At 43.4% G+C, this 24,480-nt stretch overlaps 1 protein-coding gene and 1 long non-coding RNA gene across 5 annotated transcripts; one reads left to right on the top strand and one right to left on the bottom strand.

Moving 5' to 3' along the window:
• Window positions 1–4,786, bottom strand: LOC129596342 (uncharacterized). Of its 2 annotated transcripts, XR_008691416.1 has the most exons (7): window positions 3,964–4,786; window positions 3,465–3,837; window positions 2,983–3,311; window positions 1,868–1,963; window positions 1,322–1,685; window positions 363–1,223; window positions 1–116 (listed from the first exon to the last, which is right to left on the bottom strand). XR_008691416.1 is itself a non-coding variant. In XM_055493581.1 (6 exons), the coding sequence occupies exons 1-6, from the start codon at window positions 4,573–4,575 to the stop codon at window positions 502–504; spliced, it is 2,496 nt and encodes an 831-aa protein (XP_055349556.1). In that variant the 5' UTR covers window positions 4,576–4,786; the 3' UTR covers window positions 107–501. The 2 variants fall into 2 exon arrangements, 1 of the variants encoding a protein (XP_055349556.1); XM_055493581.1 differs by having other exon boundaries at window positions 107–1,223.
• Window positions 4,787–14,840: 10,054 nt separating this feature from the next.
• LOC129596344 (uncharacterized) lies at window positions 14,841–24,084 on the top strand. 3 transcript variants are annotated; one of them, XR_008691419.1, is made up of 4 exons: window positions 14,841–16,099; window positions 16,253–16,326; window positions 20,231–20,349; window positions 23,820–24,084. It is a non-coding gene; the product is annotated as an uncharacterized LOC129596344 (long non-coding RNA). The 3 variants fall into 3 exon arrangements; XR_008691417.1 differs by lacking the exons at window positions 20,231–20,349; window positions 23,820–24,084 and adding exons at window positions 16,767–16,943; window positions 17,587–18,286; XR_008691418.1 differs by lacking the exons at window positions 20,231–20,349; window positions 23,820–24,084 and adding exons at window positions 16,712–16,943; window positions 17,587–18,286.
• Window positions 24,085–24,480: the final 396 nt, after the last annotated feature.

The raw sequence follows: 24,480 nt of genomic DNA, 5'->3' as shown, positions 1-24,480 counted from the left end.
AACTTCTATTATTTGGTCGTCGTCGCTCGTCGAGAGGCCGGGCCAGAGTTCACAGCGTCTACGAATAGTATTCGTCGAATACTACGAGTAATGTTTACACCAGTACAATGTAATCTCTGCAACCGAGAACTCTCACGGGTTAATCGTAAATGTGAAGGCTTTCAATGGAAGCGCCACATGAATAATCAGAAGAAACATAATTTTCAGTGCGCCTTTTAGAGCTTTACAAGCAGTGCATTATTGACTCTCCTATTTCCAAAGAAGCTTTGACATAGACTTTTACAGTTATGTACTGTGCATTTTAAACAAGATCCAAAAGTTGACAGTAAAACACTCACAACGGCGAAAGGTTCCTTACTCACGGGAATGATTATTTCGGAACGCACTGGCTTTCTTTTCTTTTCCTTCTTTCCTCGCTTACTATATTGCAATAGACTCTTATCAGTCTTATGTGCAAAATTGCGCAGAACGGGGTATTCCGTTTACTAGTCAGATGGCGTTTTAGGCACTATGACAACGATTAAAATTGCTGCCACAAATACATCGGCGGATGTTGTCGATCTCAAGTGCCAGCGAGGCATCCCCATTATCCACAAATTCTGATATTAACTTTTGTAGATCACCTATCAGCAATTCAGCTGAGCGGCGTTCTCTACTGCTAACGATTAAACACTGCTTGACAATTAAGGATAGCTTCTCCGGCATTCGCTCACTAACGCGCGGTGCATAGCCCTCCATGATTTTCATGGCGAATGTCGCGTTATGGGTGTTGTCCTTTATCGTAAAATCAGCAGAATCAATTTTGTACAGCAATCGTCCGCGGATGCTGCAGGACGAGTCGAATAAGTCATGAAAGATGCATCCCATGCTCCAGATATCCGTTGCTTTGCCAAGGCCAACGCATTCCATACCGCCAAATTTTCGTAACATTTCCGGTGACATGTAACGAATTGTGCCGCGCAGGTTTGACATGTCGCTGACACTGGTCGTACTATGGCGCATCTGTACGATGCTGTCCAGATCCCCGATCAGTGCCGTATGATGACGATCTTGGTGTGGCTTCAGCAGAATATTTCCTGGTTTCAGGTCTCCGTGTACTAGCCTCTGTTTGTGTAAGAATTCCAGTCCAAGCGTAATCTGTATGGCATAACAGAGCGATTGTGCACGATTTAGGGGTGTGTTAGTCGTTTTCAGATCGTGCAACAAGACCGCCAGGTCCCCGCCTACGATGAGAGGTGTTATTAACTTTAACCGTCATAAGATGGTCTTCTTCGCAGGATTGGCCGTTGCAGTGTGCTAATAGACGAATATGCATTCCTACCGCTGCAAAACTCCATCAGGAACTCCACAGAGACACACGCTCTGGCTTTTTGTTTAATAATAGAAACCTTATGGTACGCCACCAAATGCTCGTACGTCAGACTGATTAGCAGTCTCCATCTAGCTAGTAATCTGAGCCAATTTTGGTTGTCCATTAAAAGTTCATCATTCTTTTCCAGATGCGTGACTTTGACCACCACGGTGTCCTCGCCCCTGAAACCACCGGGCGTTGTGATTTTGGCAGTGTATACTCTCCCGTATGAACCTTGAGCAAGAAAATTCCATGTTTTATAGTCGTAGGAGCAGTCACAACCCAGAGTTTCAACTTCATAGTCTTCCGGCTCGAAATCCGTAACTTCTTTTTCCTGTGCAGTAAGGATGTATTTATACCCTTTGATGTCGTTGAGATATTGCCAATATGGCCTATGGCTATTTGCAGCGGAATAGCCATCGATTATCTGACCAGGTTACAGAAGAACCTTAGACATCTTTCAAATTTGCGTAAAAAATAACACTACTCAGGAACTGCAGCGCGAATGGCACTTACACGAATGACTGCGGAGATTTCTGAGTGTTGACATCGCGGAAGTCCGTGCTGTCTCGAAAAACTGTTTGCACTATCAAGTTCGGTGACTAATTCTTCCTAGAAATCAACGCTGTTCAAGGAAGTGACATGGTGCGTGGTGGTGGTACCAAATTCATGTACATGCACGAAAGCATTTACTTTCGCGCACTCCCAATTTCCAAACACTTTTCTGCTTTGTTTTATGACATTCTGTAATCTGTAGCCAGCTGATTTGAAATACATAAGCGTGAAAACAGTTTCTACGCGCAACATCTTCGGTTCGGGAATTATGGCTGTATGAAAATTCCAAGAATTTTAAATGCATTTCGGTGTACCCAGTTTCGTTACTAACCGATCTTCTTTAAATTTTGTATAGAAACGCACATATGCATAAAGGCCCTTTTTGCACCAAAACATATGTAGTTCTAGCATATTTTCCAAATTTTAAAATGAATATTTAATTTTTTAATTCATTCTAAAATTTAAAAAAAATGGTGCAACCTTGGTTTAGTGCAAAACGATTTTCATACTTAGGGTGGGTCTCAGATTCGAAGCGAATCTAGTTGCGATACAGCAACTCCACCTCGCGAGGTGGCTTCGCGTACCGTATCTGTAGGCGTGGCCACTGCATACAGCCACCTCGTGCGGTTGAGCAACCTTACCATAGCGAGATTCGCTTTGAATGTGAGACCCACCCTTAAATTCATTTATGTAATTATGTACAAAATTTAAAGAAGACCGGTCCATAATCAGACTTCTGGTATACCTGAATTCAGCTAAACTTTTGAATCTTCTTACAGCCATAACTCCCGATCCTAATGTTGCGCGCGCAGACGGTTTTCCCACTTATGTATACAAATCATCTGGTTACAAAATGACATAAAGCAAAGTAAGAAAGTGTTTGGAAGTGTGCGAAAGTTTTCGTGCTTGTACGCGAATTTGGTACCATGTACCGGACCACTTCCCTTAAAGGCAGTAAAAGTTAACAAGATTACATGTTAACAGGATTATAGGCCTATTTATTTACTGCACACAGTCAAACTGACCATAAAGTGTGGAACTCTAGAGCGTGTTTCGTATTGCTTGCAAGATTGTACCTCTTCCAGAGTTCTTCTTCCCAGCTCCATGGGCTTCCAGGCAAGCCAACGTGCTTTTCGCCGCCAGCCAATGAGCAAAACGGAAACGCCACCCAACACAATACTGCAAGCCACGGCTATCCCAACGATTGATCCCGTGGTAAGTACCACTTTGTTCGGCGGGACTGGATTTAGCGGCAGTACAGTAGCGGTGGAGGTACGTTCGTTACCAGAGCGCTCATTGATTTCCGGCAAATCACCATTGAATGTAACACCTAGGCCGTTGTCAAAGCCACTGAGCTTGTGCGGACACTTAATCTTTCTAGGGTCGTTTTCGGAGCAACTTGGGCCTAGTAATTATAGACAGTAATTATGGCAAAATAAGCCTTTCGGATCTGGAAAGCGTTGTATTGAAGTCAGGAATTACACTTAAGCCATTCTAAAACGCCCGTTTCATTAAGCCAACATTAATCAGCAGCTTTTTTGTGGGAAAATGTCCTTACACGTTGCAAAAAAGTCCAGCGGGAGAACCGACATATCATCGATTATAGACTGTCCACAAAACACTCTAACGGTTACTTTCGATTCTAAATCCGCTGAAAATCGGGTGATTTCTTCAGCCCATAGCATAAAATCTTCAAATCCACAACAAGCGCATTCTGCTTTATTACAGAATTCGTTGAAGGTGAAATCGTAGACAGCTTTCTGATCTGGATTGTATATCCTGGGTGCTGTGAGGGACTGCAGAACTTGCGATGGTATGGCGGTAAGATTGTTATGTGTCAGAAACAGTTCTTGAAGCTGCATGGCGAAATCAGCTCCAGTCATCAAAATTTCATCAAGTCCAGTTATTTGTTGTCCCATATTCAAGGACTTCTACAAAATTTGATAGAGACTGACACTACATTCTCTGGAAGTTTACATTATTCGTGCTAAAAATTTTTAACAAATCTCCACCAAGTAACGTAAAAATGTCAAACGATGTACGTGCCAGTTGCGTACCAAACTACTTTGGATAGGGTAGAAGACACTCCAGTCCAGCACATCCAGATAATTCCCAATCATATCGATCTTGGAGAGTACCGCTTGATGCGATGGCATCACCAGCCCTTCGAATGTATCAACAGTAATTTGTGCGATGTCGTTATTCTGTAGATCCAACACTGCCAACGCTTCGAAACCTCGAAAATATTCAGCGTCTAGATATCCGATTCTTGATTCTTGCACCGTTAACTCTACGATACTCATGCACAAATTAATTAGCAGGTGATGCAGCGGAATACGTCGCTCGCCATCGGCCACAAATCCAACTAAACGCACTTCTTTGAGATCAATGCGGCGAGGAAAGGGCTGATAGTTGCGGCGAATGACGTTACACGGGTTTCTGTTACTGGTAGGGCATGATATATCCATTCGTGCCAGGTCCGTACCAATTGCACTGACATTAAACGTGTCTGGAAATGTGAGATTATCATTCAGGCACGCGAGAAATGTTCCCGACGGATACTGGTAGGTCCTGACATGCTCACAGTTTGCGTTAGGAATTACGTCTTGAGCAACGGCCGATAAGAAATACAAATGGAAGAAAAGCCTGAAGCTGTGAGTGAGCATCATTCTCTGAAAGAAGAATTTTAATGGGTTCTTCACAGCACATGAAGTCTACAAGATATTCGCATGGCGTAATAAACCTAACACCTAGTACATGAATATATTTGCGAACCCAAACGACTATCCGCCTGTTCGACCTTGCCGACAACTTTCAATTTCCAACGTTTTGGAGCCATAAAGAAAAAAAAATTATAATTTTAGCTGCCACGTTTTCTTAACATTGGTTATTTCATTAACAGTTATCCGCTTGTGTGTAAGATGTGCTGCCACTTTCAGTACATTACTCCGATCGATGTTAAAACGTACTTAGATCACGATCGGTAGAGATCGCTCAAGCTGACGAAAGATTAGCAGCAATAAGCCCAAAAAGGTACCTTAACCGCAGCTTATATGTACAAACACCTATTTTGTAGCACTTTGCGCACAATAAATTATAGTTGTTGCAAAGTGCTTATTTAATTTTTTCCTTGGCTGCGCAATTACTATAACCTACGTGAGTCGTGAAGAGCGATTGTTAACCTGTGTTCAGTAAAACGATCCCGAATTATAACAAAAGGAGCTAAAAAAAGTAATTTTCAGGCCATGAAAACCGTTCATGCGCAACATCCGGTTGGGACGTTCGAAATAAAATCCAACAATTATAAACGCTAACAGGTGTAAAAAGGTCCCCGAATGGGCCGATCTTCAGATTTCGCATAAACGTTCACATAAATACGGTATACTGTAGATATATCTCTTACATCGAACCGCAACTTCACTAGATTACAGGTGCGCAGCTCTTTTATCGGGAGTAAATACGGGCATAATGGCAGTTTTCTTTCCGACACCCGGAACGTAATTCGCCGGCATTTTATCAAACCCAGACGAACTGCACAAACGAGGCGCCAGACCTTATACCTCCATCGGCTCCACGCTAATGGACTACTGTGACCCTATATCTATAGGACGATGGGAAAATTTTTGGTCAGATTCCGCCTTTTCCCAACGAACTGGATGGCCAGCTTCTGATTCGCAGGACATTGTTATCCGGCTCAGTAAAATTATATTCACCTGTGCAGACTCTGTACAATAGTCACCGTCACACCAATGTCTTTTGTCAACTGCAAAATTGTGTTCTGGCTCTTTGGGTATTTAGAATATTTGCACTGCCGAAGTATTTACGAAGTGAAGCTGGTAACAGACCATTATACAGTAGGTACCTACCATCATGCGAACACATATCACCCCGGAACAATATGATTACGTATTTACGTTCAAAATCTATGACGTCCTGATTAGCGAGATTTGTGTTACCCTTTACCAATAACCATTTCCTGTGTAGCCTATGTTAGAGACTTCTCACTCGTTCCGGCTAGAAGAAAGTTGCCGGTGCCTCATGACCCGTACTTACACATTTATACACAATAAATTACGACTTTTATGCAACGCAGTATTTGAAGAACCGTTTCGGTCATTCTTATTGTTGTGTTGTTGTTAATTGTGCTTGAAATTCTTATCGTTATTTTGAAAAGCACCATCAGTTACTACATCAGCGCTTGGACGAATGACTCCTGGATGCATGTGTACAGAGGTAAGTAATGAATGCTGCATTGTTGTTACGCACACTTTTATGTAAATTATTTACTACACAGTGACTGTGTAGAGTATATAATATAGATAATAATATAGACTGTGTCACAGTCTATATTATTGGCATTCATAATGTACACTGTACAGTATATACGAGCACATAGCGTGAATGTTACGTACGTGTTATGTATGTACACAGTACATTGACAAGTCATTGTGTACGTATTCATATGACTGTATGATTTCATTTTGTGTGTACAGATATGTATGTACCATAATGTACGCACTTTACGGTTAACGATAAATTGGTTAACGTAAAGTAAATCTACAATGTCAATTAGCGACTCTCCCCGATTCAAAAGCCTCACCCTGAAACGATAATTCCAAATCTTAAATCCTTATCGCACAGAAACAGAAAAACTAGACCTATAAGAAATAAAAAACCGAAGTCCACATCCATATTAATCGTATTCCTTACGGTCATTGTCAATTAAGAAGACCGCTAAGTGCTTTTAGAGGCGAAAATCCCAACTGTTCCGCCAGTTGCCGAATTCCGGATGCGACCGCGATGAGTTGCGCTGATACCATTCATCCGGGGACTGCTCGCTAAGGACCATCGCACGATTCAATGCATACAGTTTTAGTTCCCCTAATTTTTTTAAATGCGTAGGATGTAGCCGAAGAGGACTTTGGTTCTCTAGAATCTGCGCTAGGATCTACAGCGAAAACCAGGTTAGCAAAACACGTACGGTGTTCTCGTTGTGTCGATGGAAACTTACCCAAGTGACTCGAGCCGATTCATGGCACTCCTTTTGCAGATTGGCCATCCACGCGGAAATAAGAGATAAATCGGGGTCAACGCCGCAAAGATGTTTCTCCACGAAGCAGCAGAGGTCGGATGCGAATTTCCGGCCGTCCTGATTCACCGGCATTCTACCACAGCGCAACGGTTCGGCTTTTAAAGTCGCGTAAGGCCCGCTGAAGGTGCAATCCTTCCACAGTAACATGTCAACAACGGAGGGCACCCCTACAGCAACAGAAGGCTCGTCCGCCCAAAGAATGTCGTCCAAGCGCAGGCGAACGTTGTGGAGAACAACAGTGAATTTCTTGACGGTACGTGGATTTTCGATGGCGAATTTGATGACGCGCATGCAATCACTCATGACCTCATAATAGCTGCCCAGGTTTGCGTTACTAATGATTCGCTGCGTATCCGGTGTGACGCATTTCCATAAGGAAACGCCAACAGTGTACACTGAACGTAGCCATACGTCAAACTCGGCGCGGGAAGCTTTCTTTTTTTCTGGAATGTTGGCCGTAGAGAAGATTACCCACACCACAGCGCTGATAGCCGCTGTGTTCAGCAGTGCCTTCCACAGCGAGCAGACACGGCGACATTTGATGCGGTACACAGTGGGCAAAAACTGAAAGGTCAGCTGCAAGATCTCCATCTGCAGTGACAAGGGTTCAGCGGAACCTCCGGCCGAGATTGGAGGATTCGGTTCCGGTGGAACCCAGCGAGCTTCAGCCAGCAGCCATCCTTCAGATAACTGCTTCTCAGTCTCGGTTTTGATTTCGATAACATAATGTACCTGAAAGTTTATTAAGGTCCTGAAAGTTAAGATGTACCTGAAAGTTTTATACAAATGATAAAATGATTCCGTTTAGCAAGGTAAATTTGCTGCACTACTATAGCAATACTATCTGTAAAATTTATAGTTCGCCGTGCGATGTGATAAAAAGCTATTGCGCATAGCTACGTCCTTTAGCATGCTGTAGCCGTTGGCGCGTATAAGGCGTGATCGTGAGCATAATTTTTGCTAAATATTTTGGCCGAAGTATACAACTATGTAATGTATGTGTGTATAGAATTATTTTCCTAATATACAATGCTTTCGTTGTGCATGTGCTTGTTTGTGTGCATAAGGTCGCGAATCGTTGGCCGGTTCGCTTTGGAAGGCCTGCAACACTTCGCGGCTCAGATTCCACGAACCATTATCAAACAGATGCTATCCCGAAGGGCTTCCAGTCAAAACACCCCAAAACCTTTTTGGCAAGGTGCACCGTTTGATCACAAACGCTTCCTTCTGGACAATCTTCGCTGTGCCGCTGTTGGTCTCCACAAAACTCACCGCTTCAACAGAAATCATTTGCTGGAACACACGCTGGCCAGATTTTATCTCCACAAAGACGAATTCTTCCCAAAATAAACGCCGGATAAGAAGCTGGGCGGGATACCACGTCCACGGTTGATCATATGCGAAGCGCCCCAACACCTCAATCTGTGGGACAAGGTCACGTTCTAGTTCCCTTTGAACAAGTATTCGGTCTACGTCGTAGAGGCGTTCTCCTTGTGGAATACCGATCGAATGCCTGTCCGCATTTAACCGCCTGCGCTCGCTTCCCGGGAACGTCGAAATCAACAAGAAGCCCTTCATCGCAAACATTGATCACCCAACCGTGCTGGAGAAGACCGTCACTGCCCTCCACAACCACCGCATTCCAACGGAGCGCACCTTGAGAATATGCTCGGAGGTGCTCATTCTGCTCGGGCTCGACAATCGTCGACAAAGTCAGTTATCAGTTTAAAAAATTAAACTTATGGAAACAGTAATAAAACTTTAGCAGTGTTAAGGAAAGGGACACTCAGATTACTCTTTCAAGCGTACTGGATTATAATTTCGGTTGTACTTGTACAGTTGTACTGAAAAATGGATCACAACCACTTAATCACAGCCAGTAAATATACAATAATATGATTTCTAAAATTCATGATTTACCAGAGCAGGTTATCCGGCTGCGCGGCAGAAGTCTGCTAGTCTCGAACGCAAACACAAACCGGGTTTTATTGATTTTATTATAAAAGGTCATGTGAATAATGAACTTTGATGATTGTAATGCTAAGATTTAGTCGATTAAGACCATTGAATCAAAATACATTATACATGCATTAATTTTGATGGCAAGCGGACACAGCGTTACCTGAATAGTGAGACAAAACGCATCAGGGGGATGGCGGTTTAATCAAGCAAAAGCGAGCGTCTATGACCTATGTATGTACCGTTTACTGTTTTTGGTTTTGTAGTATTTCAGTTTGAAGCATATGTTTTCAGATTCGGATTAGAGTTTTGTGCATGTGTTTTAAATTCAGTTTAATGCAAAAGATGTACCGTTTTGTTGGACAGCATTAAAGCCGATTTGCTTGAAGCTTGACTAAATTAGTTTTTACATCGCTTCCTTAATGAATGACGCTTCTAACATGATATGGACAATATTATCTAAACGAGTTTATATCGGGAGATACAAAACAGGGAAGCTGAGGTTCGGAATTCCTTTTGCAATACATAGAAGTGGTACAAGTACAATGAGTAAATGGACAGAGTACAATGGACGGCGCTAGTATGGTTACACCGATAGCCGATAGCGCTACCCTCGTGAAAATGAAAGTTACTAAAAACATCCAGCTAAGCACGCTATCGGTGTGCTATATACGTTAAACTTGTGCTTGCTATTGGCTTCAGTACGTACCCAATATTAGCATACCGGCTACTGGCCATAATTAATTATACCAATAAGTAGTAGCAGTACCAGTACCACAGCCACCACAAATACCACTGCACTACGGCTCTCCACTTTTTGTAAGTACTGTGAGTATGTGCTAATGTAATAAGCTACTGGTTTTGGCAATAAGAAACCAGGAGTCATTACTGTTCAAAACGGAAACTTCGAAAAAGGAGTCGAATACTGCGCTCAAGGGCCAACATATACAAGTAACTGAAATAAGTAAAGAATACATCAACGAATCACAAATAAAAAATAAACTAAACTAATCTGCACACCAAATGGATACACATTAAAAATATCAGTTACATCATATAATAGGTAACACAAACTGAAGACGAAACATTCAGAATTCGCCATAGCATTTCACAATAAATACATAAAACCCCAGACCATAACAAAATCAACAACCACGGTGTCAAAAAACATTTTTCCTGTATGAGCCACAACAGCAGTACCACCGAATAGGCAATCTTGCTAATCAGAGCGCTCGAATGAAGCAGAACATACGCCGCAAAGGTGGTTTTCTACGAAACAGCGCACTTTGGATGGAAACTGCAGGTCTCCTGGATGTGCCGGTATTCTACTACAGCGCAAAAGTTTGCCTAGCCAGACATCGTTAGCGTATGCGGCACCCATCGTACAGTCTTTCCACAACAGCGTATCAACTACGCAGGCCACTCTGTCTTCCTCACCTTCCTTACCAAAGGAAGTCTTATTCATATTGTTGAAGAAACAACTGCCCAGATGCAAATGGGCTTTGTGCAGAATGACAGTAAATCTTTTGCCGGCGCACGAATCCTTGCTAACCAACGAGATGATACGCATGCAATCGCTCATGACCTTATGAACGCAATCAAAGAGCGCATTGCTAATAATAATCCGCTGAGTAGCAGACGTGATGCACATCCACAAGGAGGCACCAACAGTGGACGCAGAACGCCGCCACACATCGCGCACGGCATGGGAAGCTGTGTTTCTGTCGGGAACTTTGGCCGCAGAGAAGGTTACCCACACCACGGCACTGATCGCCGCTGTGCCAAGCAGCGCGTTCCACAGCGAGCAAACACGGCGACACTTGACGCGATCCACAGTGAGCTGACAGTCAAAGGTCAGCTGAAGAATCTCCAGTGGGAGTTGACCTAAGTCTGATATGGATGCAGTGGAGTCTTCGGATGAGTGTGGAGAAAAGGGTTTCGCCGGTGGAATCCAGCGCAATTGATCCAGCAGCCAGCCTTCGCACGGACGCCTTTCCATGTCCGCTTTCATTCGAACAACATACGATATCTGAAAATTATTTGTTTTTCTAATGTTTCATTTCAGCAAGCTAGATTTTTGTTACGGGACTAGGATACCCCGCAGATTAGCGGCTGATAATGAAACGCAAAAAGTTGCTATACTAAGTATGCATGTCCCTACAATATTTAATACCGTCAATATACCTTGAGCGGGTATACCTTAACGAGGTATACGAGTATACCTTTAGCGCATTAAACATTTACTTATCCGTAAACAGGGACATTGTTTAGTAAATGGCCAACGGGAGGTTTAATGGTGTGTGTTGGCACCATTGAACGATCTGTAAACCGACTCGAATCCAAATCCTTTTTGCTTTCACGTGCTTGGATTTACATTCAAAATGACCGTATCAGCTGTTCATAGGTTTTAGTTATTTCTTACCACTGAACCGGTGTGGTCATCTTCTAACGCCACATCGCCTGTGAGCTGGAGATAAACCAGCTTTCCATGGTCTACATAAACCGGACAAGCTGAATGGAGTCGTGAATTATCACCTGGTTCTCTTTCGTAGGCTTGAAACGCTTCGCTGGTCAGATTCCATTGATTAATTTCAGTTGGATTCACACACCATAAGTTTTCGGCCAAGGAGCATGATTTAATAACAAACGCACCTTTGCGGACCTCCTTGGCCGCGTCTCCAGTTGCCGGCACAATGCGCAATGCATTAGCAGAAACTATTTGGCGGACCACGCGATGACGAAGCCTTATCTCCACCAAGACAAATTCTCTCCACAACAAGCAACCGAGGAGAAGCTGAGCGGGATACCATGTCCACGGTTGATTGCACGTAAAGCGTCCCAGCACTTCAATATGCGGAATAGGTTCGCGTTGTAGAGCATTCCGAAAGTGGTATACTACATATTCATCATAGCAGCATTCCCCTTGCGAATAGCGATGGAATGCGTGTCCGTATTTAACCGGCTCCGCTCTTCTGTCGGGAACGTCGAAATCGACAATAAGTCCTCCGTCATAAACATTAATCACCCAACAGTGCTGCAGCAGACCGTCACCGCCCTCCACAACAACGGCGTTAAACCTTGGAGCACTTCGGGAAAATGCTCGGAAGCTACTCATTATGACGCGCAACACAATTTTGTTTTATAACCATTAAAGCTGAATTAACCAGGATGTTTATAAGTGAGCCAGCAATGTTGTTCAAATACTGTGTACCGTTCAAAAGATATTGACATGGACCGAATGTTATATATAATGACAGGTGCCAAGATTTGTAGTAGCCAGCTAATGCTAATCGGACAGGCGCTGAAAGCAAATACCCAAACTCAAAAGATCAAATAAAAACGGTTCAGTTTGTGTTTCGTCGAATACGAACTTAAGAAAGCACCACACAACAAACTGCTTGCTTAAAATGTCTATCATTGATAAGCTCAAAGGAATGCCATACACAGACATACAGAATGACCGTTGCAAATATTTTGCTAAGTTGAGCACCATTGACATCAGATTCTGTTATTATTATCCGCATCCGTAATGTAACCATATTATATTCTGTCTGCAGGCTTTTAACACCTCGAATTATGGTGCTGCACTGCACATGTCGTATCCGGTTACTATCCATTTCATCATGCTGAACCTGTAAACTGGCGAACAAACTGGCCAAATGAGCCGATGGCGCGCAGAAAGCGGATTGCTTAGAGCGACGAATGGAAACCGGATTTCACATAAATACAATGAGTGTGCCTAACTGCAAAGGTCATTTCGTATGATAAACACTAAGCAGCACTAAGTTATTCTTATGCCCATCCACATAAAATGCTAAGCAATACTTACCTGTAGTGGCAGGCAGCAGGCAGTGAAGCACAGCGCTTCGTGGCTTACGTCCTTTTCTGTATGCAATAAGTGAAGCCATTTGATCCGAACCACTGTAACAGCACCCTCATATTTTCGATAATCTGCAAATCGCATAGTCGATATGCAGTAAATAGTCACCAAAAGTTCGTCATTTTTGTAGTGTATATTTGAATATGTTTGGAACAAGCAGTTCTCTAACCTCAGCAGTTATTCAGCAGAAAACCTAAGAGAGTCGCGACTACGGTCGACACTGAAAACTGAAAAACCCACCAACAAAACTGGATGCAAAACGGAAATAAATGATTAGGTCGATGGTGCGTGCACGGGTGTTTGTACGGGGTTTCGGGTGTGCGCACGGCTAAAATCTTTTCAAAGCGTTTGAAATTTTTCTACGAACTCTTTTTGAAGCCGATTTTCGGATGGAATATGACGGCGGAAACAAACTCCCTAATCGGTTATCTTATGAAATTATATCAGGGACATGAGAGGTAGATATGATCAGGGAACGATACCAAGGAGCGTTTGTCACCGGCAGAAAGGTTTACGGGTTAATGGTTTACGATCAAAGGAGCCGCGTAAACCTTTCTGTCGAATTGCATTAACCTTTCTGCCGGAGCCGTAAACCTTTCTGCCGGCGGCATCCATTGATCGACAGTGACACAACAATGCCATTGTTTGTAGACGCGGAATTTGTGATAGGGACTTGCACAGTAGAAAGAGTTGCAGACGCACAGATATATGCCCAGTGCAGCACATCATGATTGAGCAATAAAATTGCTGACGATGTAGGTTCTTTCGAGGCCAGTATTTGCAGTAGTCGCGTGCGGTGTCGTAAGGATATCCAGCAATTTCTTATCTACATCTTACTGCAATTTTTGCGAAATCATGATAAGCTGCACTTAGTATATACCTGTACACCCGCAACTCCCTCTACTGTGCAAGTACGTACTATCTTCGATAGGTCGCGCGCTTACAAAAAATGGCCATTGTGATGCCATTGTTGATCAATGGATGCCGCCGGCAGAAAGGTTTAAGCTTCAATGGTGCCGCCGACAGAAAGGTTTACACAATCCGGCAGGATGGTTAACGTATCGTAAACCTTTCTGCCGGATTTCTGCGGAAAGGTTTACGCGGCCCCTTCGATCGTAAACCATAAACCCGTAAACCTTTCTGCCGGCTACATACGCGAAACTTTCGCTTGCGCGCACCCAAAACCTTTGTTACAATATTTATGACAGCGTGGAGCTACATGATTTGTATACAGATACATGGGCGTGAGAACTGTTTGAGCAACATCCAGCTGGGGAGTTGTTGCTGTAAGCAAATTCCAAAAAGATTAAATGTCAGAAAAAAGGAAGACAAAAAATTAATAAACAAAAAAAGGTAAAATGAAAGAAATTAATGCACATAGACCAAGAAATTCTGCCGGCGTTTTGACTACATAAAAATTCGGTCGGCAACAAAATTCTGCTGGCGTTTGGACATTCGACCAAAAGATTATTTAGAAGATCGGATAACAAACCAGCCTCTGAATGCTCGACGCCCCGACCAATAACTCTTTGAAGGTGTACAAATGTTGTGTCAGTTTTTGTCCCGGAAGCTGCCGCACCGGCGGTGTTAGACCAGTCTTAACAACCCATTAATTTTGACTGTGGAATTAGTTAAACACAGGCCAAAGTTTAGACTTTGTACAAGTTGAAATGTAAACTGACGATCCTTATACGACGTATATTCAAAGTTAAGAACGGATAACACGCAGCATCTCAGAAAACACAAATGGAGTGACGTAATATACTCTGTGCAAAAATTATCCAAATCCCCCACAATTATTTCTTGCAATTTGTAGACAACAAACACTTGTGTTTAAATCGTAACTGTAATCCTTTTGTTTTTACATGGTTTCACTGCTGTGGTGTCTCGTGAATTCATGTTGTTGTACTCCGTCGACATGTTGTTTACATCCTAGCAACTCAGGTTGTTTCTATTGCTGTACTGTTCTACTTGTTACTGATTTAGTCATCTAGTTGGCCAGCTGCTGTGAACATGTATTATTAAAGCTACTCATTATTATTACGTACTTTCCACATACTTCACAATGGCGTGAAGGATTATTCGATCTCATGCATACTATGTACTACTGTTATACTGGTTTCGTGCCATATTACTACGTCCTATTCCGTCACCGCCACTCCATGGACAGTTCTGCCTGGGTTAGAGGATCGCATGCATTCTAACCATGGACTCCGCCCACGTGAACAAGGTCATCCCCGTTCCTTTTTCGGCAACGAATGCTTGCCACATATCCTCCGCCACGATGCTGGCATGGTTCCATTTCCGTAACGTCGGTACCGAAGTGCAGTATCTGCCGTTTGTTCCTTACGGAGCAATTTTGGCTTCCACGGAAATCCGCAGCCTTACGGCAACATGCAGCCACCGTCCGCAGTTAGTCTGCTGACCGTTCATTCCAGCAGCAGCGGACACCGTTTTGGTTCTTTGCAGAACGCCCTTCTTCAAGGACAACTGAAGAACCTGGCTCCTCGCACTGAAAGCAAGGACCTACATGGCTGTTGCCATGGCTGACCTACCATACACTGGCTTTCGTACAGCCTATTCAATTTACCAGCGACGTTCCGTACGTGCTTGAATTCCAACGTACAAGTTCTTCCCAGTACCTTCACTGAAATACAGGCATTTCTTACGCCGTACACCCTGGATACCGTTGCGTACCAGTTTGGAAGATGCGTACATCCGGTGAACTAGTACTACCTGGGTCAGTATGGATCCTGCAGCAGAATCCACCCACATACGGCGCCGTACTCATTTTATGGATTTCAACTGCTGCACAGTACAAGTTCTGCCAGTACAGTACTCTGCCTCCGGTGAATGATAAGTACTACTGGATTATTATTGCTTGGTTAATACTTTACATACTGTACTTGCTTACTTCGTACAATTACTTATCCGTTTTACATTACAATTTACTTTAGCGCTAGTACAATACAAATTCATTCTTTTATACAATTCTTTATTCATACGTATCACATTCCTTCGATACGTGGGGAAGAGTGTGGTGTCTCGTGAATTCATGTTGTTGTACTCCGTACACATGTTGTTTACATCCTAGCAACTCAGGTTGTATTCTATTGCTGTACTGTTCTACTTGTTACTGATTTAGTCATCTAGTTGGCCAGCTGCAGTGAACATGTATTATTAAAGCTACTCATTATTATTACGTACTTTCCACATACTTCACAACTGCATTTCGTACTACATTTTGGAGCTCGACAAATCTGTAAGATTTATAATTATTGCTAGTTCTGTAACTTCTGCGTCCTGCAATTACTCGAAGCCTGTGGATTGCTACTGTTATTTATGCATGAGGCGCGCTACAACCTGGGCGAGGCTATCTTGACGACTAAAATTCTAAGGATTTATTTTTCCACAGGAGAATGCATCCACCTTAAGGAGTGGATTCTTCTTCGTTACAGCTGCTGACGTTGGGTTCATAGCTTCCGACTGGTAAAACATTTCGAGACTGCTCCGTTAAGAACTTATGACAGCTTGCCTACTTGCTCCTTAAAGTCACCTTTCGAGTACGGGCTACGCGAGAGATCGTTACGGGACTTTTTGTTTTACGGATATTTCGTTTAAGGACATTCCGTTTTTGAGGCAAATAGTCATGTGACTGTTCGCTGCCATATACCAGTCGATAATTTTTCGACTCCCCACGAGTCGCGCGATCAAGTGTCACACAGCAAAACGGCTGCAAAACGACTTGTCCCAAAACAGATTAGCCGCTGCGACGAAAAACGTGTGGCAAAATGTCCCACGACGAAATGTCCCGCGACCTCTTGAGCTGTCACGACCGCGGTCACGCTAGTCACAAATAGTTTTAAACCTGTAGGACACTATTGGTTTTCAATCTTGCTCATCTCATCAACGTTCTCTTCCCATTGAAGAGTCGGACAGTCGTTACAGCGAGCCGAATACGAGCTGTCATTATCCTGCTCGTGATGCTGGCTGTTGTGATGTGGCTCTTCGACTATATCAAAACCTTCTCCTTGTCGGACGGCTACGAAGTTCAGCCGCATAGTCGTTGGTTGATGGAGTGGAGCCGCGTTCACACGAAAGAAGTGGTGCGAAAAATGTGACCAAAGGTCACGTACACGAGAATATGTAGATATGTTAATGACGGAGAAACTGAAGTTATAAGTACAGCACTCTGAACTTGTTCAGTCTTGTTTTAACTAGGGTATTTTGACTTCGCACGTCAACCAATTTTGTTTAGTATTCGGACCAGTACACCGATCACCCATGTTTAAAAAATCTGTTAAACGCGCAGGATAAACAGTTTAGTTTACTTCACTCCTTAAGTCAACTGATTTTCATTTTGTAAATAAAACCTAAGAAACGATAGCGCGGAACAAATACCAGTTCACTGGTTTCTGCAGTTATTTCTAGAGCTTTTGTACACATATTTCCGTTTTCGTAAGATCAGTAATCGTGGTTATCATATGGGTACTTGTGGTAATGCGCGATCTTAAGCTAAAAGAAAAAATGTATCTACTCGAAATGCGTAAAACTATCATTTTTAAGATCCGGTATTTTTAAAAAAGTTTGATCTTTAAGAAAGTTTGATTTAAAAAAGTTTGATTTTTAAAAAAGGTTTTAAAAAAGTTTGGGTGATCGATGTGGGGATCCGTGTCCAAAAAGTGACCAGTTTGCGAACGAAATCGAAGTGCTATAGTGCAACAAATTTCTTCTGGATTTAATTTGCAGTCATTTATCATCGTTTTCACTTTCTTTGCCATCCTCTCATCGAATGTTGTGGTTATCTTGTTCCTGATGTGCCGGTACAAATCTCCCCAAGTCGCCGCCAATAACAATCCTCGCCCGTCACGACACATAGCGGCTGTGCGCCTGCTGATCTTGCCAGCTGTATGAATGCCGTACTGAAAGCGCCTTTCATCATGTACGAACTGCTGGAAAATCTGTGCGCGTACCGGGTACCGGATGCATCACTCACGGTGTTTGAAGCGATAAGGATTCATTCGTACTTCGCGAATTATTCTCTGAGTTTCCTCGTCTACTGCTTGGTCAGTCCGGACTATGGGAAGAAAGCCTGGAAAATCGTAACAAGGTGTTGCGAAAGAAAGGCGGCAAGACATGTACATCACCGCCAATTAACCCAACTTACTTCAACAGTTTGAGCCACTGCTGGATCATGTCTGTTTTCCCTCATTTCTATGAAATTTTCGGTTTTACCTGACATTAAGGGCGCTATGTTCATGCCTTTTAGTTTGGCAGCCTGTTGCTTTTTTTAAAATAGGATCTCGAAAATTTTTGTGACTGCAAATCAAAAAGCAGCAGTCAAAAAATTTAGTACACTACTAATTTTCGTAATCGAAGTGTTTTGTTAACGACTGCTGCAAATTTTCAAGTACAGATTCATGATACATCGAGCATTGGGGTTTTTTGGATCAACACCGTGAATTAAAATTAGATTGGCATGCTTCCTTCCTTCAATTCGAATTATTTTTTCTTCAACTTGTTCTAACTTGGTTTACAGCCTTGTAAGTATGCGTCAGTATCACTAGTACCATTTCCGCCCGGAAATGGTACTTAGTACTTACTGTTGCAATCTTTAAGCAAGTTTTGCATAGTGCTTTCTTTGGCTCCATTAGGACAATATTTTGATGTCCGTCAGTTAATTACGCCACTAGTAGTGTGGGGTCAGGCCAGTGGCGAATTTAAGGGGGGGGCTCTCGAGGCCCCCCCCCCCGGTAACTCGGACGTCAAAAAATTCGCAAGAAGGGGGTACACTGCAAAATTTTTTACGAGCAAAAAATCGAGAGAATACTCCCCCTTTTGATGTGAGTTCTCTGCCCCCCCTCCGAAAGCCGCCTAGATTCGCCACTGGGGTAATCTGTAGTTGTAAATAGTGCAATTAAAAAAACTTACAGAGCGGCTATTGCTACTCTGAATCAGAACTGCTTGTACGTAGTGCCTGGCCTGTGCTTATCAGCAACAGCGACGCCCATAATTGTTCACGCGCCAGACTACCGTCCGACCGTAACCTCCGTATTCATGCTACATTAACTTCTGCTTTTCGGAACCTTAAGGCGAGAATGTTGATAATGCATGTGCCTAGATTTCGGTAAAAGGAAACCATTACGGTGCCAAAATCGCCATGATGGCCGCAACACTTGCACCATAATAAAATAGTGTGGTTGTATAATAATTGTACATGTATCTCTTCTAAATTTTCCCGGCAATTTCTCTTTGCCACGTATTTAACGCTGCTGATTAGTGTAAGGCACCAATATATTCCAGTAACCATTACCACCCTGCTATGTTCCTCAATCCGGACTGCTGCTGCGCCTTAGATAGGGAAGACGCGAAGATTTATTCCCAAATGCCGCTTTGATATCTAAGGAAGAAGGGTGAAATGAACATAGTAGAAGCGGCTTCCATGTTGGCACGCAGCTGGTTTCACGTAGGCATGATTAGGTTGACCATACCCGGCAACATCTCAGGATTGCAGATTATGTACGCATACAGTCGGATTAAGATTATCTGCAAAACGATTAGCTGTGCGATTCCAACCAGTGTCTATTGTGAAGTTAACGCACGCGCGCGTATGGATCCTCGGAATTAGGCGCTTGAATCGAGGCATTATTTGGCAGAGAAAATATCGATTCGCTATAATCATGTTGCATCCCACCTGGATACTTTGTATCCAATTAGGCGTAAGCCTATCTGGACGGCATACCATTCTTGTTTACGCACTTTTTGCGTTCGTGATCTGGAAATGTCGTGCATGTAATAATGCACTAAATCAGCGGTGCGACGTTTCCGGATTATTGTCAGTATCTAATTCAAGAATAACGTTGCTTCTTGTCTGTTACTGAATCGACACGCAAATTAAATAAATGCAAAGCTGCTTGTAACTCCACGGTTATATGCCTATACGATATCATTTCTGTCGGTCGTAAAGCTGCGCATGCCTTTGCAGTTATCTGCTACTGGTCCTTAAGATGTTAGCCTTTGCTGCATGCTTCTTTCTCTCCCACTGTAGCCCTGCCACCGTTAGACGAGCAGTCAACACCACATTTCAGTCCAAAAGACTCGGACAATCGTTTCTGGACAGAGACTGTGCTCTTTAGTAATGAACGCATGTAGCCGACCAAAACGTCCGCCGGACGTTTTGGTCGTCCGGATGTTTTGGTCGGCTAAAAACGCAATCTCTGCCCGGAGCAATTGTCTTTCGACAGGCATTTGCGGCTGTGATGACGGGGTACAGGTTGGTGGTAAGCTGTCACCAAACCGACGCTGTAAGGATGTTTACGGTCGTTGTCAGCCACTGACAACGACAGTCAACATCATTATTGCGTTTGTCCAAGTCGCTTTGATCTGGTTGCAGTTTGCCAACCGTTATCTCGAAGCGGTAAATTATACTCCAGCTGGGAGGAAGATTACCACTACCAAGAGCTGATGCTAGCGCTGGGGCGGTTTAAGTGGATGTCCATTAATGGCGTAGCAGTAAGTCTTTCTGTCATACAGTTCAGTAAATCAACTTTTCTACTGGCAACAAAGTTAATTATTAAGTACTAGTATTTCCAAAGCCAATACGAACTACTGCCCAGGCTAGTAATATTTCCAGAAATGGCCCAACTTTAATCGGGCAGTTGGTTGGTTTAGGTACTTTGTTCGCACTGTTGTATCTTGTATGCCCCTTTCCCAGTTTTTTTTCCATATGAAATAAAAACACACTTATGGTTCTGACTTTAACCGGGGGATGACCAGTCTCTGTAATCAAGCTGCAATCCAGTGGTGATAAAATAAAAATTAATATAACCCACGATAACAAATCTATTCAAACTAGTACTGAACATTAATGTTTTCAAGAGAAAAACATCAAAATATACTTGAAGAGCTCGTTTCGGTCGCAGGTTCTTATCCCTGCACATTCTCCGATTACCCCCCTCGTTGAAAACTAGGTGATCACATAGACAGAATTTAATTCTTAATGGTGGATGATTCCGCGTGTGTCACCGGCAGAAAGGTTTACGGGTTAATGGTTTACGATCAAAGAAGCCGCATAAACCTTTCTGCCGAACCGCGTAAACCTTTCTGCCGGATCCGTTAACCTTTCTGCCGGATTTCTGCGGAAAGGTTTACGCGGCACCTTTGATCGTAAACCATAAACCCGTAAACCTTTCTGCCGGCTACAAGCGTTGAATATAGGGTGTCAGTGCTATGGCATTGGTAAGGTTGTTAACGGTGCGGTTTTTTACCAGTGCACCGGTGCAATTTGAAAAAATTGCGGTGCGATTTCGAAAAAAAATTGGTACAGGCGGTGCGGTTTTTGAGAAAAACCACACCGGCGCACACCGGTGCGGTTGGGTAACCGCGTTGACGTACACCGGTTAACCACCGGTTAACCGAAGATATCTTAAATTCGTAGTGTTTTAAAAAATTTAAAACATTTTTTATGCGATGACGCTGCTGGATGGGCACATGCCCACGGGGAGCACGGGCTGTGGCGCTCGTAAGTCAGTACCGTATCAGTCGGTATGACAAAGTAAGTACGTAGTACTTACTCAATGCTATTGCTCACTCAGACTCGCAGTCACAAGTTTCAACTTGTAGCTGTTGCAACAACCGGGCTGCCATAAGATTAAAGAAAATGTGTAACATTGCTGCGTAATAATATGACGGCTTGGTTTTCCACGCTCTACGTTGATTTTGGTTTCGTCACAAATATTGTTAGGGAAATTGTTTTCGATATTTCACGTCTTCATTACAGTTTTGCTACGATTGGATACATCCTGCTGGTGATGCCTTTAGAAGGCTGAAAGCTAGCAGTGCTAAGAAGTTCTGGCGATTGATAAGTGATAAAATTGCTAATTGTTGCTTTTTCTTCTACTAACGTGTGCTACACCGGTGCACACCGGTGCGGTGCGGTGTGAAAAATTGCGGTGCGATTTTTATTTTTCACCGCACCGTCCGGTGCGATTTTCGCTTTACACCGGTAAGGTAAGTGCGATTTCTTGTAAAAACCGCACCGAAGGCACACCGGTGTACACCGCACCGCACCGTTAACAACCCTAGGCATTGGACACCGCATTTGTTTACAGTTTGCCCAGGAACATGGCAACATTTGAACTGGAAATTATGCGAGGTTGAAATTTCTTTAACTACTGTATATCTGGATAAAAAATGTCTTGAACTATTGTGTACCTGGATTGGTGCATATCACAAAACACAACATATCCCAAAAGCGGCTGAAAAATCTATGAAAAAAAGGCAGTGAAATTATAATTTAACAAGTAAAATTCAAAAATATTTTAGCGTAAAAGTGCACGCAGCCAAAAACCCGCGCACGCAGCCAAAACCTGTTGCGACTTCCCGAGCACGCAGCCAGCACCCGTGCGGAACCAGAAAGGTCACCCGTGCATGCAGCCAACCCGTACATGCGGCCATAATGAAATTATTAATACCAAGTGGCCAACAGGTGTTCGTCAGGAAACTTGGCAGGAAATCTACTTCACGCAGCAGATAAGCGTTGGCGTACTGGATCTAGTCTGGATGGCATGCTTTGATACAGAATCTTAGTTGACTGCCCGAAGCCATCGACAGACTTCAGACTGTGCGCGAACTGCGTAAAATGCGCAAGATGATGGGTCGGCTGCGCCCCCGTTTCCCGAGCGTTTTCTTTTTCACATGCACAATATAGGCCATCCACTTGGCGAAATCATCCGCGTGCCTGAACCGCGAGTTCGCTTGCGGCAGGCCACGCTTGTAGCCGACAGGTGGTGGATGGATGGATGGAGGATCCACCCATCGGGCGAATGTTCATGAAATCGCATCTACCGTCTTGCCAATGTTCGGTGAGTCGACGATCGGTGAGATGGTGGATGAGTCGTCCGCCTTTCTGCCGATCCCGTTCACCTTTTTCTACAGGTAATCGACCTTTCTGCCGCCTACAACGCTGACCTTTAACTCCGCCGGGACGTTACAGCCGTAGTCGCCCGACTGGAGTCCCGGTGAAGACAGGGCACCACCGCTCGGCCGAGGGTGACCAAGGGCGTAACTCCGGCCATGGCATAGGTGACATGAGATCGTGCATTAGGTTACTAAGGTTAGGACCAAATCGTGTAATTTTAAAGTAGCGACTCAGATGGGTGCTCTGCACGTTGAGAGGAATTTTGTCCACCAGAAATGTTTGGGGTATTATCAAACAGTTCTTTTCATATATGAAGTGACGACCTCATCATACAGCTCACATCCAGGACTGGGCAGGCCAACAATCATGCGGATAAAAGTACATACTCGTAAGTGCGAACATTTGTAGTCGCACTACAAATAACGTCAGCCACATGCATTCGGAATGATGTAGACGGTGTAATGCCTCACGTAAACTTTTTTTCAAAATGTCGGCAACGTATATATTGCACACCATCACACTCTGTAAAAGCTGTACTAACTCACTGTGACGCTTTTCGGTTGATGTACTGCACTAGATTGTATGTACGATGCCTTTGCGATAAAAAGCTCAAGCTGGGAATGAACCTGTTGATACGAGTACATTAATAATTGTTAGATGGAGCGTATAGAAAACTTTTCTGGATAGGGAATGTTACATGCGGAGTCAACTTCCAAGTTTGAGTGTAGCGAGCAAACTGCGTTACATACGTTGGCAGTATGCTTGACAGTAAAATTTATGAAAATGTGCTAATGTGATAATACCTAAAGGTTACGCTCTCTGCAAGCTAGCAAATGACTGGAGCGGTACCGAAAAGATGGAATTTAGATAGATGTATTGTGTAAGAGCACGTGCGTCTTTTGTAAGAGCACGTGCGTTAGCAATTTTTATAGTTTTCCTTTTTATAGTTTTTATGCTGTAACACTGCCGCCTTCACACGAAAACAATCATCGGTATTGTTAATGTGGGGTAAATGGCCACTTTATTTTAGCTAGTTCGATTGCAGCTCTTTTATTTGGATTAGTGAGAAGATGCACGGGGAGCTTGAATCCTCACATTTCGAGAAGTCCCGCTGCCAGCTCAAGGTCAGGCAGATGTCTCCGTTTTCTCGTCGGTGCCATACCAGAAAGATAACAAAAGATGATATTTTGTTGCACACTCGTAATCGATAATTACTGTGGTTACAAAAAGATTACTTACTGTTTTTGGTATCGAAAAAAGATTCTGCAGCCTGTACCACAGACGCGTTTGCAGGAAACGTAACTTTCTTACACTTTGGATGGTCAATTTCTACCCTGGCACGTAAACTTACTCGTCTTCTTATTTGTTGTTTCATTTTTTGCTGACTCATTCATCGTTTTTTACGCGTCGCGCCGGTACCCGTCGCGGAACGGTTACCGAAATGTAACTGACCTCTACCAGTATACAATAAAATTCAACAGCATATGCTTTCTCCATGAAACATGTGAGGGTTTGATTGTTATGCACAATTTGTTAACAAATATATGACTGATTGTTTAAATGTCTCTCGGCGAAACAGAGCCTTTTGTTTCAGTTCATCCGATCCTGCTACTCAACTCAACTACTCAACTTTTTAGGCTTCCTTGTGAATTTTCTGTTTCCTAATTACCATGGCCCTGTTTAACCAGGTGTTCCACCACATCCATGTGGTTGTGCAACGCCGT

The sequence above is a fragment of the Paramacrobiotus metropolitanus genome, unplaced genomic scaffold, assembly GCF_019649055.1.
Source record: "Paramacrobiotus metropolitanus isolate TYO unplaced genomic scaffold, Prichtersi_v1.0 Parri_scaffold0000088, whole genome shotgun sequence".
NCBI lineage: Eukaryota > Metazoa > Tardigrada > Eutardigrada > Parachela > Macrobiotidae > Paramacrobiotus > Paramacrobiotus metropolitanus.
This window is presented reverse-complemented; position numbering and strand designations above follow the sequence as displayed.